The sequence below is a fragment of the Typha angustifolia genome, chromosome 15 (assembly GCF_048772165.1).
Source record: "Typha angustifolia cultivar Huaian chromosome 15, ASM4877216v1, whole genome shotgun sequence".
Taxonomy (NCBI): domain Eukaryota; kingdom Viridiplantae; phylum Streptophyta; class Magnoliopsida; order Poales; family Typhaceae; genus Typha; species Typha angustifolia.
This window is the reverse complement of record NC_133253.1, coordinates 1,824,088-1,839,787: the sequence shown is the minus strand read 5'-3', so window position 1 is coordinate 1,839,787 and position 15,700 is coordinate 1,824,088. Positions and strand designations below refer to the sequence as shown.

Genomic DNA, 15,700 nt, shown 5'->3' with positions numbered 1-15,700 from the left:
TCTAGAAGTATTATTTAATTATTTTTATATTAATAATATTATTTTACTATAATACTGTTTAGAGAGAGGGATAGAGGTGAGAGAGAGGAAAAAATCATAAATATTATTATAATTCATCAAAAGATTTGGCACTGCTTACTAAATTATGTGGTTAATAAGATTTATGAATCAGGGTTATGTTTGGAAAATAATTTAATAGAATAAATATAAATATTGAATAATTAAGCAAATCCTCCAACAAAATAAATAATAATGAGTTTAAATTATGTGTATGTAACCCTATGATTAAAAATCAACTAAATATTAACTTTGATAATCGAACCCATAACCTTCCTCATTAATTGCTACGACTCAGTTATAAAACTAAAACAGTGACTTCTAAGGGTTATTAGTTCCGGAGTTTCACCGATCCAATGCAATATTGAAGTTTTATTGAATAAGGATATGAGCTGAGATTATTTTATCCGTCTTGATATTTGAATTCATGTGTATTTGAATAGTCTACGTGAATATGGATGTGGATTGAAAAATAACATCCAGATTAATATTCACATATTATTTAATTAAAAATATTTTTAAAATAGTAAATGTGTTAGTAATAATAGGTTTTTTTTTTCATTTTTACATATATTTACTGATTGTTTATAGGTATCTATTCAAAAAAAAGAATACGAATATATATGATATTCGAGTTGTATCCGTTGTTACACTTAGCGGATCGGGTAATTAAATTTACTATCCGCTAACTATCTGTATTCGGCTTCGTAGTTCGCAGTCAAGAAGAAAATATGGATGCAGGTATGGTTTTACCAATATCCGATCCGATCCGATCCGTTTTCACCCCCCTACTTAGGCCTCTTTGCTTCTTTCTTGCAGCGGAAGCATACATAAGCCATAAGCCTTCTCGTCGTCTTCTCTTTCAGATCTCGCTCACTTGATCCAAACCCTAACACTGACCTCGAAGGAAACAAGCAAACTGAAGGCGCCATGAGTCGCGGCACCGGAGCCGGATACGATCGCCACATCACCATCTTCTCCCCAGAGGGCCGCCTCTACCAAGTCGGTAAGTCTTAGGGTTTTCGATTTCCCACCATCTCCATTTTTGCTATCTTTCTCTTGTGCTCGAAGTTGGAAACCACAGTGGAAATTGGTTTCAATTGTTGCGTTTATACTGAAAGAAATGGTTTTGATTTGGATCAGAGTATGCTTTCAAAGCCGTGAAGGCCGCTGGGATCACCTCGATTGGAGTACGGGGCAAGGATTCCGTGTGCGTCGTTACCCAGAAGAAGGTCCCGGTGAGTGTTTCTCGTTAAAGCAACGATCTTTGTGGATTTAATTTGATATAACTTTGTTTTCGTTTGGAACAGGACAAGCTATTGGATAATACAAGTGTCTCGCATCTCTTTCCCATCACGAAGTACCTCGGTTTGCTGGCTACTGGAATGACAGGTTTTTCTTTTTTTTTTCAAAAAAAAAAACTTTTTATTCTCGATGCTGATTGGTTAGGGATTATGGATCTAATTGCGTGTTTCGATGGGTGACGGGAGCTGTTGGTATGTTAGCTTACGGATTATGATTACAAGGGCACTATTTTGGTAGCCAAGTGGTTTATTTTTGCTTCAATGCTGTCTTACAATATTCAGCCTTCTTGTTCCTTGTATGTTGGCGTGCAGTATTGTCATCTCTCTTTGCCAGGTTCTGAAATAATCCATCAGACTTTTCCTTTATAGGAAACATATATTTATTATCTCTTTCCAGGCAAAAAATCCAAATTATGTTGCTGATTCTCTACCAGTAATTCCACCCCTATTCTCTTTCTTAAGCTTCCTTTTCCTCCCACGCAAGCAAAGATACATCATATCAGCACTGTATTTGTGCATTAACATGATGTTCATAGTTGATTGGCTACTGCACCACTTACTTTCTGCTAGCCATGTAGATTGAAATTTGAGTATGTTTATTAGCAAAAAGGAGAAAGTTGCAGTTTATTTGGATCATTAGAAGAACTTCCATTGGAGGATAAACAACACCTATGAAGGGAATTGCATACAGCTCAATATATGATTATTCTCAGTAAGACATATCTATTTGGCAATATTCTTTGATATCCATATCATTGCCATATAAAAGTGATTTGTCTAGATGGAAGTCTCTATTGGTGTGCTATCATGCTATGCTCTTCCTTTATCCTATGCTGTTACCACCAAAAGATGTATCAAGAATTTTTCTTCTTTTTTTTCTCTTCTATTTGATCTTCGTGACTTCCTATGGTTTTCTTATTTAGATAAAAGCTCTTGACATTGGCATAAGATGGGAAACAAGTACATTTAAGGAACCATAACAGCTGTTTGAGTGAGATTTTAGTGATCAGTGTTTAAACAAATGTTTGATGAGGTGGTTGCATTTGAAAGAGAGTGATCTTTTCTTTCTATCGATAGAAATGTGTGTAGTTTCCCATTATGATATTCACTGGATGTTCTCCAGTCATTGAAAATTAAATAAAATAAAAGTGGTTTTGTTTAGAATTCATCCCACCACTTGTCACAGATGACAATTGATGGATGTGAACCTCTTCTAACTTCTTTCCATTTTCAGTGGGAGTTCCTAGTTCTACTTGAATTGGATAGCAAACTCGTCCTCATTTCAGTAGTTTGTTTTGTTGCTTGGTTAAGGGATCCCTTGTAGTTTAAAATGGGACTATTAGTTGGATGTATCCATCATCAAGCTTACCTGTACTTTTATGTTTCTGACTTTTAATGATAGTGAAGAGCACATCAAATTTCACTGCACTGCTCCATTCAATGTTTTTCAGCTCTTCTATAAAGACTATCAATACTCACAATCCACAATGGTCTAATTCTTTTTGGTGTTTGAAATTTAATCTTCCTCGTTGCATTGTTCTTATTTTCATTTTGCTTTTTGATAGGGGCATTCAAATAACTCTGATTGAGAAGATTCTTAACATTAGTAATATTATTCTGGTTGTACTAGTCAAATAATTCACAAGTAGAGCTTGCTTGATTATCTCAAATGTCAATTCATAACCATATGTAATTCATAATCACAATAGGATATTTTCTTTTATATTATCAGTATTAACACCTGGATACATATTTTTAGCTGATGCAAGGTCTTTAGTCCATCAAGCAAGGAATGAAGCTGCTGAATTCCGTTTCAAATGGGGATATGAGATGCCTGTAGATGTACTAGCTAAGTGGTACTGTTGTTTGCTCTCATTCATGAAGTCTTCATTTAATAAAATGGTGCAAAAATAGTATTAACATAAATAATATCCTTCTTGAGTTTGATCTGTCCAGAATACTACAATTCTCCCCTTTACTAGTTCATCTACAGAGACATATGCAGTGGAATAATGTTTCTAACTCCAATAAAGCTGTACTTTGAATTTTTTTTCTATATTGATGCCATTTATGAAATTTTATAGATGGATGAATTAGAGCTTTCATCTATATCAACATGACTGATGCATGAAAAAGAATGATTGCATACTATCTAAAAGGTCTTCATCTTACCTCTCAGTGCCTGTCGAAGAGTGTGGCATGTGAGGATTGTTGCCTAGCAATTATTAACCTATAGTGTTTATGTTGGTCCAGTGAGATTTGGATTTTAAATGACTATGGAGAGCTTTTATTTTATTTAACATGATGGATGCATGAAAAAAGAATGATTACCTACTATATAAAATACATAGTTTCTGTATCAGCACTATTTTTTAGTAAGAGGTCTTCTTATTACCGTTCAGTGCTTGTTGAAGAGCATGGCATGCGAGGATTGTTGCTTTGCAATTACTAACCTATAGTGTTTTTCTTGGTCCGTTGGGATTTGGATACTAATAGTTATAGTATTGAAAATAGGATTTAAAGGGGAAGAGCAAAATTTGCTCCTACTTCTCATGAATCAACTTGCTTAAGTGAGAAAACTGGTCCTTCAAACGCAGCAGCAAAGCCTTTGAAGGCTGAGATACTACCTAACCCAAGTACATTGACCTAAACTGAAAAAAATCTTGGATTCCCATATATCTCGGCTGAGCTGGAGGTTAGATGATTTCTGATATATTCTGATATACTTAATTACTTTATTAACTATAGCAATATTGCTGATAAAGTATTTGCCATTGTATACCAGCTGTTCTGGATAAAAAAAAAACCTTTTCCTTTTGTTCTGTTATACCTCTTTACTAGCATCCTTTATTCTGTGATTTAAGAGTCTATGATAGAATTTCAAATTTTATTGTCCTATTTCATGCCCACTAGACACATAAACCTATCGTTTTGCCCAGATGAAAACTGCAGAACAGAGATGCATTGGACTTCTTATAATGTTAGAGCACCTTCTTTGATTTAAGAGTCAATTGAAACACTGTTTGACTTTTTATGTCACCCATGATACCTCTAATCTTTAGGCCATATTGCAGGGAAGAGCTTAAGGAAAAAAATTGTGACTAACTGGTTGATTCTTTTCACATGGCAACTATAGCATTATTTTCTTTTTGAGATATGGTCATTGCTACTCTATGCTAGATTTGTTGATTTATTTCCAAATCTTGATAGTAGCCTTCTTACATCCATTAATCTTAATTGTGTTCAGGATAGCAGATAAATCACAGATATATACCCAGCATGCATATATGCGACCTCTTGGAGTAGGTTAGTTTCTGAATGGTACTTCTCATATTGGAAACCTTTGCTGCCTTTTCATGCAATTTAATTTGTTATCTGGTTATGTTTTCTGAAGTTGCAATGATCTTGGGAATTGATGAAGAGAAAGGACCTCAACTCTTCAAGTGTGATCCTGCTGGCCACTTTTTTGGCCACAAGGTATGTAGGAGATTTGCCAGCTGCTGCTTGTCTTCCAAATGTAGTTGCTTATGGTACTAAGGAAGCTGCTAAATCGGGATAAGATTGCATCACTTTATTCTGTTTATTGGCCACATTCATTGTCAATCTGATGAATGTATTCATTACCTCTTGGTTTGAAAGTTTTATCTCTTTCTGGAAATTTTCAATTAATTTTAAGTTACTTTTACAGTACCTGGTTCTGTCTGTTATGAACAATCATTACACATTTGAAGAACTCTCCACTGTTCTCTGATTCCTTTTTTGATCGATGTCTATAAATTACTTATGCGCCTACCTATATGTTATCTACTTCTCTTGTCTATGACCCTTTTATGATCATGAAGATACTGTGGAATGACCGCCATTTTTCTCCGCAGGCTACTAGTGCTGGCCTCAAGGAGCAGGAAGCAATAAACTTTTTGGAGAAGAAAATGAAGAGTGATCCTTCTTTCTCCTATGAGGAGACTGTGCAGGTAAACATTAAGTTCATCTATAGATGACATAACATTCACATCATCATAAAACATGCTTCTTCAAATGAGATGTGTGAGTACCATCCTATGCATTGAGAAACCATATTCCACCACTTCCTGGACAAAAGCATGGATATTATGTATCTCAAAGGAGTCATTTATTTGTTGCATCATTTCAATTAGCGTGTCTTGTTTCTATATTTAGAACATGTGCTGATCCAGTCATTTTGTCATGGTGTGCTATAATTTCTTCCTAATTTCTCATCCTTATTATCTTCAAGGAATTTATGTTCGATATGCTGTTTCTTCTTTCTGTTATCCTAGAATGGAGTCCTTTCCCCCTTTTCGGACACTCATTCTTATCCTTTTTATGATTGTTTTGCCTTCGTATGGACTGCTCATGAATCACATTGGCTTGTAACTTTAGCTTGACTATAAACCTTCATGCTTCTTTGCCTTGTAGACTGCAATATCTGCATTGCAATCAGTTCTGCAGGAGGATTTCAAGGCCACAGAAATTGAGGTAAATATCATTATAGTTTGATTTAAGTCGTAATTAAGATCCTGTCTCAGGAGCATATTAAGATGGTTTTTTTTTCTTAATTCATGAAACTCCCCTTTTTATTTATGATTGGGTGTTTTGTGACTGAACTTGTCTTTGTTAGGTGGGAGTTGTTAGGTCAGATAATCCAGTTTTCAGAGTGCTTTCGACAGAGGAAATTGATGAGCACCTGACAGCCATCAGCGAACGTGACTGAGTCTTTTGAATTCAAAGTGCTGTTGCTACATTTCTTTCTGTAGCAAAAGAGGTTGATTAAATTTAGATTCAGGTCACTGTTATGCTTGAAATATGCAATGCAAGGATGATAGCAAAACGTAACATTTTATATGTTGACCCTTACCATAATGTCAGATTTCATGCTTCATGCTGGTCATACTGTATTCACTTTTTTGTTCACTGTATTTTGCGAGATTTTATCACCGTATTGATTTAATTGCTTATTGGAGAATGCATACTTATTATTGTGCTTCAGAAAATATTGATGCATTTGCCCATTCCTTTATAAGTAGGTTGATGCTATTGGCTTTATAATTTGATTAAAGAGATGTTTTTAGTGGGATCAGAAGTTTGAGCTTCTCGTAAGTTTTACTTTCTTGAGCTTTCAATGTCAAATTGGATACTGTTGCGATAGCTAAGGTTAAAGGAGTACCTCTCGATTTTATAGTCTATATTCATGAGAAGGTAAGAGACAGGCACGAAATATCTGATGTTAATAGGATCCTCACTTGTGCGGGTAACCACAGCTTCGGCCATTGCATTGATCAAGTACGACGTTTTGGATTCGGGTGGCTGAACATCAAATATAGTTATTCAGACTTTCGACTGAGAGAAAGGGAATCCTTTTCCTCTGGTGACAATTTGACCCATGAGACTGAAGGTAATCCAAAAAAAGAAAAGAAAAAAACACTGAAGGGAAAAAAAATATTCAGAAAGTTTCCATAGATTTGAATTGATCGAGTTGAGATTCCGATACAGTGCAAATTCTGGGTCTGCTGGAGGTCGTTGATGGTGGATCACTTTGCGGTCCTTCCTACGCCAATATTGCACATCTCCACAGAATGAAGAAACCACACTATTACAACTAATCACACATGTAACTTCTAACATAAACATCTTAAAACGAGAGAGGGAGAGAGAGAGAGAGAGAGAGAGAGAGAGAGTTGGAACAAAGTATATTATCACTATGAATGAACAACACGCGGAATTCCGCAGATCTTACAAAATGTAACAATAAAAGCTACCAGCGGCAATTGTATCGCAGAGAGGTCCAGCGAGGATTCCGTATCTGCTCACCTTTCTCTTCCATATACACAAGTACAAGAAATCTAAATATACATCTACATTCTCACATTTCCCCTTTTTTCTCTTCTTGTGCTATATCTAACACATTGTTAATATATCACAACACGGAGCAGGCCTGGCTGTGCCCTCGTGCAGTGAAGCCCTTGGTCCAAAAGGTGCTGCTCAATGACCCCGAAGAGTCTTGCGGGAGTTCGGGTGCCCCCCTTGGTGTAGTTGCCTGTCCCCACAAGTATCATTGCCTGCAGTCTTTGCCGAGCAGACCTTGCTGTTCTCTTCAGGATGCTCAGTTCATAGTTTAAAACATGTAGTGCCTCGTTCTGATGAAGATCACGCAGATCAATCACAGGACCTTGCCCCTGGCCAGAGCCCTGGATCTCCGATGATAGTACATGCCTGAAGACCAAAGTGAAAAAAAGAAAAAAAAACAACAACTCATTGAATGAATTCCTTATGGTTCACAACTCTTCGAAATTACGCAAGCCATCAGCAGTAATTCTTTTAGAAGTATAAAATCACATAAAGTAATTCTAGAATGTCGCAATTAGCAAGTACCTGTAATGTAAATATGAAACCACAAGGATTTCTATAAAGTTGCAGATCACAGCTTTCTAAAATAGAAATGAAACAGAGGAACCAATTCCAAAGAGTTGCGGTCCACGAGAACTGGTTCAGTATATATCCCAAAAAACAGAGAATATACCCTATCTATCAACAGCTACAGTCACTTGCGAATACCTGATGTACTACTGAATTAGCCAAATTGGAATATACTCACGTATCTCTTCTCATGAAGTAAATTTTGGGTTGTTCTGTTTGTTTCTCAACTTTTGCCTCCTTTGTATTTATTTCTATATAAAAGCCAACTATGCAGATATATGGCCATGTACAATAAGCAAATGTCCAAGAATGACTGCATGTATAAGTGCACGATAGTGGTTGTTGCAAAACCTGTCACTTTTCAGAACAAGTTCTAAACTGTTTTAACTCCTTAAGAGGGGAGAGAGAGAGAGAGAGAGAGAGAGAGGGGTGGTAAGTAATAGAGGCCAATGGATTTAAACCCACCTAGACACCAAGCATCATTTAATACTTTTGGGATTTTTGTTGTAAATATCCAGGTTTGTACAAATGCTTACATGTACACCTACACCATCAGTATTTGGTTCTTGTGTATCTAAAGATAGTCCAACTGTGACAATTGTTTACTAGGCATTGGAGCATAGTCACAATGGGCAGTGGGTGGTCATCCTCCTTCGTACCACAAGTTGATCAAGTACTCCCCCTTAATTATTTCCTGAATTAATTCTTTCATTATATTCAGTCCTCTGTGGAAAATAGCATTTTCTTACAGGACCAAGCAGATAATAACCAAAAATAGCAAGCATGATACATTATACATGCATAACCAAGCATAGGAGCAACAGCCGACTGACCTTTGCTGATAAACAGCTTCTTTAGCCTTCTCATGAGCTGCTGTAATTTGCATGTTGTAAAACTGCCCCTTCATATTCAGTTCCTTTGCCAGAGCTTTGTTACCAATTTGGTAGGCTTCCCTTGCCTATCAGAAGTAATAATAATTAGTTTGCGACTAACAAAGCCTGTATTTCTTATTAGGCAGATATTCAAGATATGAGAAATAATCGGATATGAAATATTCAAGATAATTAACACAATATCATGTAATTCATATCACACTTTCATGACAAGATCAGTAGAAGGAATCAAGAGGGATGCAGAATCAGTATGGGAACAAAAACAAAAGGCTAGCCCTAACATTACTAATAGGAATCCCAAGTAAAATATACGAGAACGACTGTAGCTGACAGATGCTTACCAACTTCAATAATAAACATGTTCTAGAATGGCTTATCAGAACGCCATACATTTATTAGGACATCAGACTTCAATTGGGATCATTGACGATTACCGTACTATTCTTATTATTTAGATCAGAATAGGAAGTCCTAGACCTATGATTTCTTCCCCGAAACCTTCTTCAGGTTCACATTTCAACATTTGCAACTCAAAAGTTCAGAGATGATTGATATATCCTCCTGAAAATTATTAATATTATTGTATGCTAGACAATGTGATCTCATTTGATTTATAACTTATATCAACTCTCCTGTAGTATATGCTTATGCACAGCTTTGCAGATGCATAGACCACATCTTACAACCATCTGTGGTTTTCTTTTATCACCAATTAATACAACATTTTGGTTTGATAAATAATACAGACAACGTCAACTTGCAAAACAGCAAAATATTTAACGTAACTTAGAGTGATCAATTTGTGGATGAGATACTATTCATGGAGGAATGGTTTTAAATTGGGAATAATCATCAGTGGCATTTATTTCCTCACCATATAACATACTTAGGTCAGTAACTTACATACTTTCGAAAGTAGATAGGACTGAAACTCAAAACAGAAAGCATCAGTAAATTATATAAGAAAGTACTTAATACATAAAATTTCCCATTTGGATTCAATAAAACTAGCATAAGAAAAATGAATTATCTATCCTTATGCTATGAGAGTATGAGACCCTTTGGATGCACTCAAGGTTTGCAGTCATTGAACTCTATAGTCCAATTTCCCAAGTAATTTTAATGATGGTACTAAATATAGAATAGAAGTTTATAATCTGCCGATCTTCTATTACGATGCACACATTGTATAAAGACAAAAGGATGGCATCTATGACTAACATCTTCTCCATAATTCCAGGTGTTTTGCTTCTATACAAATATACAGATCAATCTTGTGAACCAGGAGCAAACAACAAATATCTTGAAGTATTGAGTTCTCAAATAAATTCCACCGTTAGTTGTACATTAATACATTTCACAGACACTCTATTCACCTTTAAAGATCTTTGTTAAAAGTACTATTCTCTTAAAGTCAAGATAGTACAAAGGGAAGGTTTTCTGCCGATCTTCTATTACGATGCACACATTGTATAAAGACAAAAGGATGGCATCTATGACTAACATCTTCTCCATAATTCCAGGTGTTTTGCTTCTATACAAATATACAGATCAATCTTGTGAACCAGGAGCAAACAACAAATATCTTGAAGTATTGAGTTCTCAAATAAATTCCACCGTTAGTTGTACATTAATACATTTCACAGACACTCTATTCACCTTTAAAGATCTTTGTTAAAAGTACTATTCTCTTAAAGTCAAGATAGTACAAAGGGAAGGTTTTCTACCTGTTCAAGAAATGGATTCCCAAGGTGTGCAAGATCATGAGCTTCCTTCCTTGACTCCAAATACATGTTTGCTGTTATCTCGCAAATCAATGGTGAGCATAAGATATAAGAAAGAAATATCCGCAAGCTCACATTAAATGAGGAAATTTACTGTTCAAGAGATGTAACTTCAAAATATTACCCACAGCTTCTCCAGTTTCAAGCCATGTTGGAGCCAGATTGGCGCCACATATACCAACAGAATTTGGCAATTTACTGTCAGAAACCATATCTCTGTTATGGCTGAATGAACTAGTCAAATGCTGAGAGCTTCTACTTGAGCCACCACTGCTAACTGAAGAACCGTCTCTTCTATATCTCCAGTGCCGAGCATCCAGGGATGCAAGTTCTCTCTCTGGCAGAGCAGAATATGTGTCACCACTAACTATAGATGAAGGAGATTTATACATATTGGCTGCCTGTTGGGTATCTTCCATATAGAATTTCAAGTAATCATTTTGACTGTCTGCTATTGTTAGTGAAGAAAAGTCCAGCATGCTAGGACTTGGAGGTGCAAAAGACTTTGAGTTCATGTTCTGACCTACACCACCATCAACCTGATTCTGCCATAACATACAGAAAAGAATTGCAATCATTCCTTCTATCACATTCCAGAAATGCTCAAATTAGGTAATATATCTGATGCAAGAGATGGAAGAAGGATATTAACTGCTATTTTCTTGTTTAAGAATTCAAAGAGCAAAAAACTACATAGAAATCAGAAATTTTAAAATGGTACACTAACCAACGATAGCCATGCTATAGGCATAGACCATGCTAACCACAAGCTGTGCCATAAGAAGAAAGAAAAAAGTAAAGAATACTCACATTTGCCTTTGCCATCGCTGTAGCTGATCACGAAGGCATGCGACTGGCTGTCTATTTTACTCTAAAAAAAGATCAAATTTACAACCACAGTGAACAATTGTCCTAAATCTTATGGAACAGTCGATGCTCCTGATCACCAAATGGTTAGGGTACAAGACTATTAATGGTGATGCGAAGGGACTTTCTTTTTCATCCTCTACTCCATTTGAGTATTTTCTCATCACATATATTCTGGCAAGTACTCAATTTTCCTAACTATAACGTGAAAGCTTATTTATTCGAAATATCTGCTTAGACATGAGTGAATTCACATCCTCGTACAAAGTAGGCTATCAACATATCACCTAAAGGGATATTTTACATCCAAAAGCATCAAATATTTAAAGATTCAAGTTTCAACCCGGATACTGTAAGTTGTTACTATCCACCAACTCCTTTGACTTACAATTTCATGTCAACTATAAGGTTCTTGCTGCAGAGCAAATTATTTCATTCATTATAAGAAATATTTAACTAGTTCAAATTAAACTTTGTTTACAATTTTATGTAACGTTTAACTAGAATAAGAAGCTTCAGGAAAAAGTATCTATAATTTGAACATGTCCAAAATGCGATACAGTAGATACAGAAAGATACAACCAAGGTTTTTCAAGTTTAAACTTTTACATAGATAAAAACATACCTCCAATTGAGTTAGTAATTCAACTGTTAAGTTCAAGTCACACCCATTTCCATAGAAAACATCTGCAAGGCTTTGGGAAGCAAAACCAGGAAATTTTGCTGACAAAAACTTCATACTATTGATGGCAGCATCCTCAATAAGCAAACTGCCACTTGTAAGTCCACTCATTAAACCAGCAACAGAATTTTCTTCATTATGATGCATATCCCTTCCATTAGTACCATATTGTTTCCTATTTACGAATGGTTTGCCCCAGGAAGTGGCAGCTGAAGCCATAATATCTGATGATTGATCTTCCACATAAGTAGAATTAGAATATCCTACCTTTTCACTCAATGTCTGGCTGCCAGCAGAAGCTATGAATCTTGATGTGCCATGACCATCTTGCATTGACAAACTTGCAAGCGAAAGATTTCCAAGTCCAAGCAACTGATCTTCTCCCATATCTTTAAAGTCAGGCGTAATATCATCAGGAAGTTGGTGATGCCAATACTGGTGAGCCTCGTCATCAGAACTACTTGAAATAATTGACTCTGATTGATCTAAGATAGTTTTCTTAGAAGTTCCTGGAACATCAAACCTGGTTGTACCTGAGCTTTTGGGACTTCCATGTGTTGATTTAAACGATGAAGGAACAAATTCTGCTGCATTGGGATTTAATGTGGTAGCCTTGTTTGATAAATTGAACTTTACCTCCTTGTTGTTTGGGATACCGCTGACTGATAGGTTCATCATTTTCTAAAGTAATACGAATTTGCAATGTACTCCTAATGAGAGAAAAGCATTTCCAGAAAAAATTATCCCAACCCTGCAAATCATGTTTTTAGAAAGCAATACAAATTAGTGTTGAATACAGAAAAGGAGGCACAGTTCAAGCGATACTATTCCATCACAAATAATCCTTGGCATCAAATGTAACCAAGGAAATGTACAAAACTAGGTGCAGAAATTGCCAGTGCATGGAGGTAATACAAAATAACAGAGTTGTCGGCTGGCTGATGAAAACTGATGAATACTGCAAATATTTTCTTGCAGTGGTTTATATATATATATATATATATATATATATATATATATATATATATATATATATATATATATATATATACAGAGAGAGAGAGCTATGATGTTATAAAAACTACAAATTGAAAACGAGAAGAAACACAATGCAATAACAAAATAAAAGGAAAGCTTCTCGCCACTACATGTGATTTACCTGACAATAATATCAATCATTATAATGTTTTCTACAGATTTTGCTCCCATCAACCCAAGGATGCCATCCTAGTAAGTCATCTTCTAGGCAAAAGGAAGAGCACTTGTTCGGAAAAAAAAAAAAATTTTGCTTGATCATGGGAACCTTTAATGTCACAACTCTTAACAGAGAACTGTTACAATTTTTCTAGTTTCCACATTTTGAGGACAACTAAATAAACTGATCAACATGAAAAAATTTCCAACACTGAAAAGTAGGTAGTAAAGAAGATAGAAATTCATGAAAACAGAAGCGTAAGCGGTTCCATTCAGATTCCAATTTCTAATTAGAACACTTACCTAACAAAGACCTACTATCAACCACAAATGCGACCCTCAAATGGTTCTAAAGTTAGAACTTGTTCGAAGCCAATCTTCCCGTAGAAATAAGAGTGCATGCCCTCCTCTACCTCCATATGCTATGATCCTCTCTCCTCTTATTTTAAGCCTAGAGGCTTGTCTGATTATTTCTTTCTCTTCCATCAATTTGGCTCCAATTTCCTCCACCACTTTAAGGCTGGGTTGATCTATCATCCTTCCCTGTCACTGAGCTTAAGGAAGGTGATATTCCTCTTCTTTCTATTTCACTCCCAGTCCCCCTACTTCTCACCCAATTAACCCATATACTGACTATTGTCTTGCTGCAAATTTTGAGACCCATTATGTCATGAAAGAGTCATTAAAATCCTAAAACTGAATTCAAGACCCTGGATTGTGAATTTCGGTGTTATTCTTCAAACAAATTTGGTTCTACTTATTTTCATGTTTGTAGTGGTCTAAAAATGTCAAGTGATAGATGAATGTTTACTTTCAATTTCCTAATGTGCTTCAATTCCCTAAGGCTCACATGTTAACGCGTAGAGCACTGAATATTTAGCAAATAAAAACAGAGAAACAGAGACTCCAAAAAAGCAAGATGTATTCCTTATAAATCACTTTAACTTACGATCAAACCCAAAATTAATTTATAGCTATCAAATTCTTTCAAATAGAAGGCCTAAATTCAATTTCACGGCAATTATACTAAGTTCTTATCCCTCAGTGTGCATGTGAATGGAACATCCTATCGTATTACATCAAAAACAAGAGAAAAAGGAAAAAAAAAAAAAGACAGAAAACAAATATAAATCCACAAGAAGTACGAGCAAAAACAGAGCATGGAGTCAGAAGAATCTCGAGAAGATCTCAAACCACAAAAAACTATAACCGATTTACCGGTTTCTGCACTACAACCAAAGATAAACTTTAAGAAGAAAAGAAATACCAAAATTGACATCAACAAAAAGTGAAAGGAATCAAGATCTAGAGAGAAAAAATAACACCTACAAAGATCCGAACCTTTCCGGAGATCGATGAGAGGATAAATGGAGGGCAACCGTTCCATGGAGCGAGAGAAGTGGAAAGCAACCGGTAATCGAGGTAATCGAAGCTTCTCCTTCGTCTTCTTTGACCTTTCCAATATAATCTCGTCGGCTTCTCGATTATCGCGCTCGATTCCCTTCGGATTCGTCTCCAAGCTCTCAAACACTACTGAATCCAACGACTGCGGGAACCGCCACATAAACCAGCTCCATAGCGGAATTAAAGAGATAGAAATCAAATAAAAAGAGTAGAGAGAGAAACCCCAACCCCCTTCGCCGCCGCCGCCGCCTCCTCCTCCTCCTCCTCCTCCTCCTCTCGATTTCGATCCTTTCTTTTTTCTCTCTCTTTATTTTCTCTCTCTTCTTCTTGGTTGACCCTGGCCTTATATTATTGGTGCTGACGGGACCCCACTAAAACGCATCCAACCGTTCGAATCATCATACTGGCAGAGATCCGACCGTCCGCAATCTGGGGTCAAAATGAGGCGTCCAGTTTTCCGTGATAGCGACGTGTAGACATCGAACGGTGGATCCGGAACCCCGCATAGGAGCAACTTATGCGGGTTGAGGTCCGGATGCTTGCGCACGAGCGTTGCACGTGATTGGGATTCCATTAGTCTGTGTGTGTGTGTGTGTGTGTGTGTGTGTGTGTGTGTGTGTGTGTGTGTGTGTGTGTGTGTGTGTGTGTGTGTGCGCGGTGTGAAGTTAGGTGGTCCCGGGAAAAGGTGATGAAGTGGTTGGAGTTAGATTGGGTGGAGATCACTTGATGGGCTCCGACCAATAGGTGGGCTTCTTTATTTTGCTGCTGAGTTGGAAGAGATTTCATGACATTAAATTGGGAGTAATCCTACCTCCCCAAGGTAACAATTACTCGTTGCTTTACATTAGCATTCTTTTTACTAAAGAATAACCATTTGTTATAGCCAAAAGGTAAGTTAGATGATGATCCTATGCTGGAGTCGATGCGTATATATATATGCATATATATATATATAGATATAGAGAGAGAGAGAGAGAGAGAGAGAGAGAGAGAGAGAGAGAGAGAGAGAGAGAGAGAGAGAGAGAGAGAGAGAGGAGAGATGTTTTAACCAAGTATGCAGCGAATCAGTACCTGACGCGTTAG

General features: G+C 36.4%; 2 protein-coding genes across 2 annotated transcripts; one reads left to right on the top strand and one right to left on the bottom strand.

Annotated features, from left to right (window-relative positions):
* Positions 1–883: 883 nt before the first annotated feature.
* On the top strand, positions 884–6,370 carry LOC140778286 (proteasome subunit alpha type-6). Its single transcript, XM_073122927.1, has 9 exons — positions 884–1,063; positions 1,201–1,295; positions 1,368–1,449; positions 3,121–3,217; positions 4,609–4,667; positions 4,756–4,838; positions 5,237–5,332; positions 5,796–5,855; positions 5,998–6,370. Exons 1-9 carry the CDS (start codon positions 988–990, stop codon positions 6,088–6,090), a joined length of 741 nt encoding a protein of 246 aa, XP_072979028.1. The 5' UTR covers positions 884–987; the 3' UTR covers positions 6,091–6,370.
* A 684-nt stretch (positions 6,371–7,054) lies between these two features.
* On the bottom strand, positions 7,055–14,936 carry LOC140777381 (polyadenylate-binding protein-interacting protein 7-like). Its single transcript, XM_073121441.1, has 7 exons — positions 14,846–14,936; positions 14,555–14,759; positions 11,963–12,770; positions 10,595–11,015; positions 10,414–10,484; positions 8,627–8,751; positions 7,055–7,589 (listed from the first exon to the last, which is right to left on the bottom strand). Exons 3-7 carry the CDS (start codon positions 12,695–12,697, stop codon positions 7,286–7,288), a joined length of 1,656 nt encoding a protein of 551 aa, XP_072977542.1. The 5' UTR covers positions 12,698–12,770; positions 14,555–14,759; positions 14,846–14,936; the 3' UTR covers positions 7,055–7,285.
* Between the last annotated feature and the right edge of the window lie 764 nt (positions 14,937–15,700).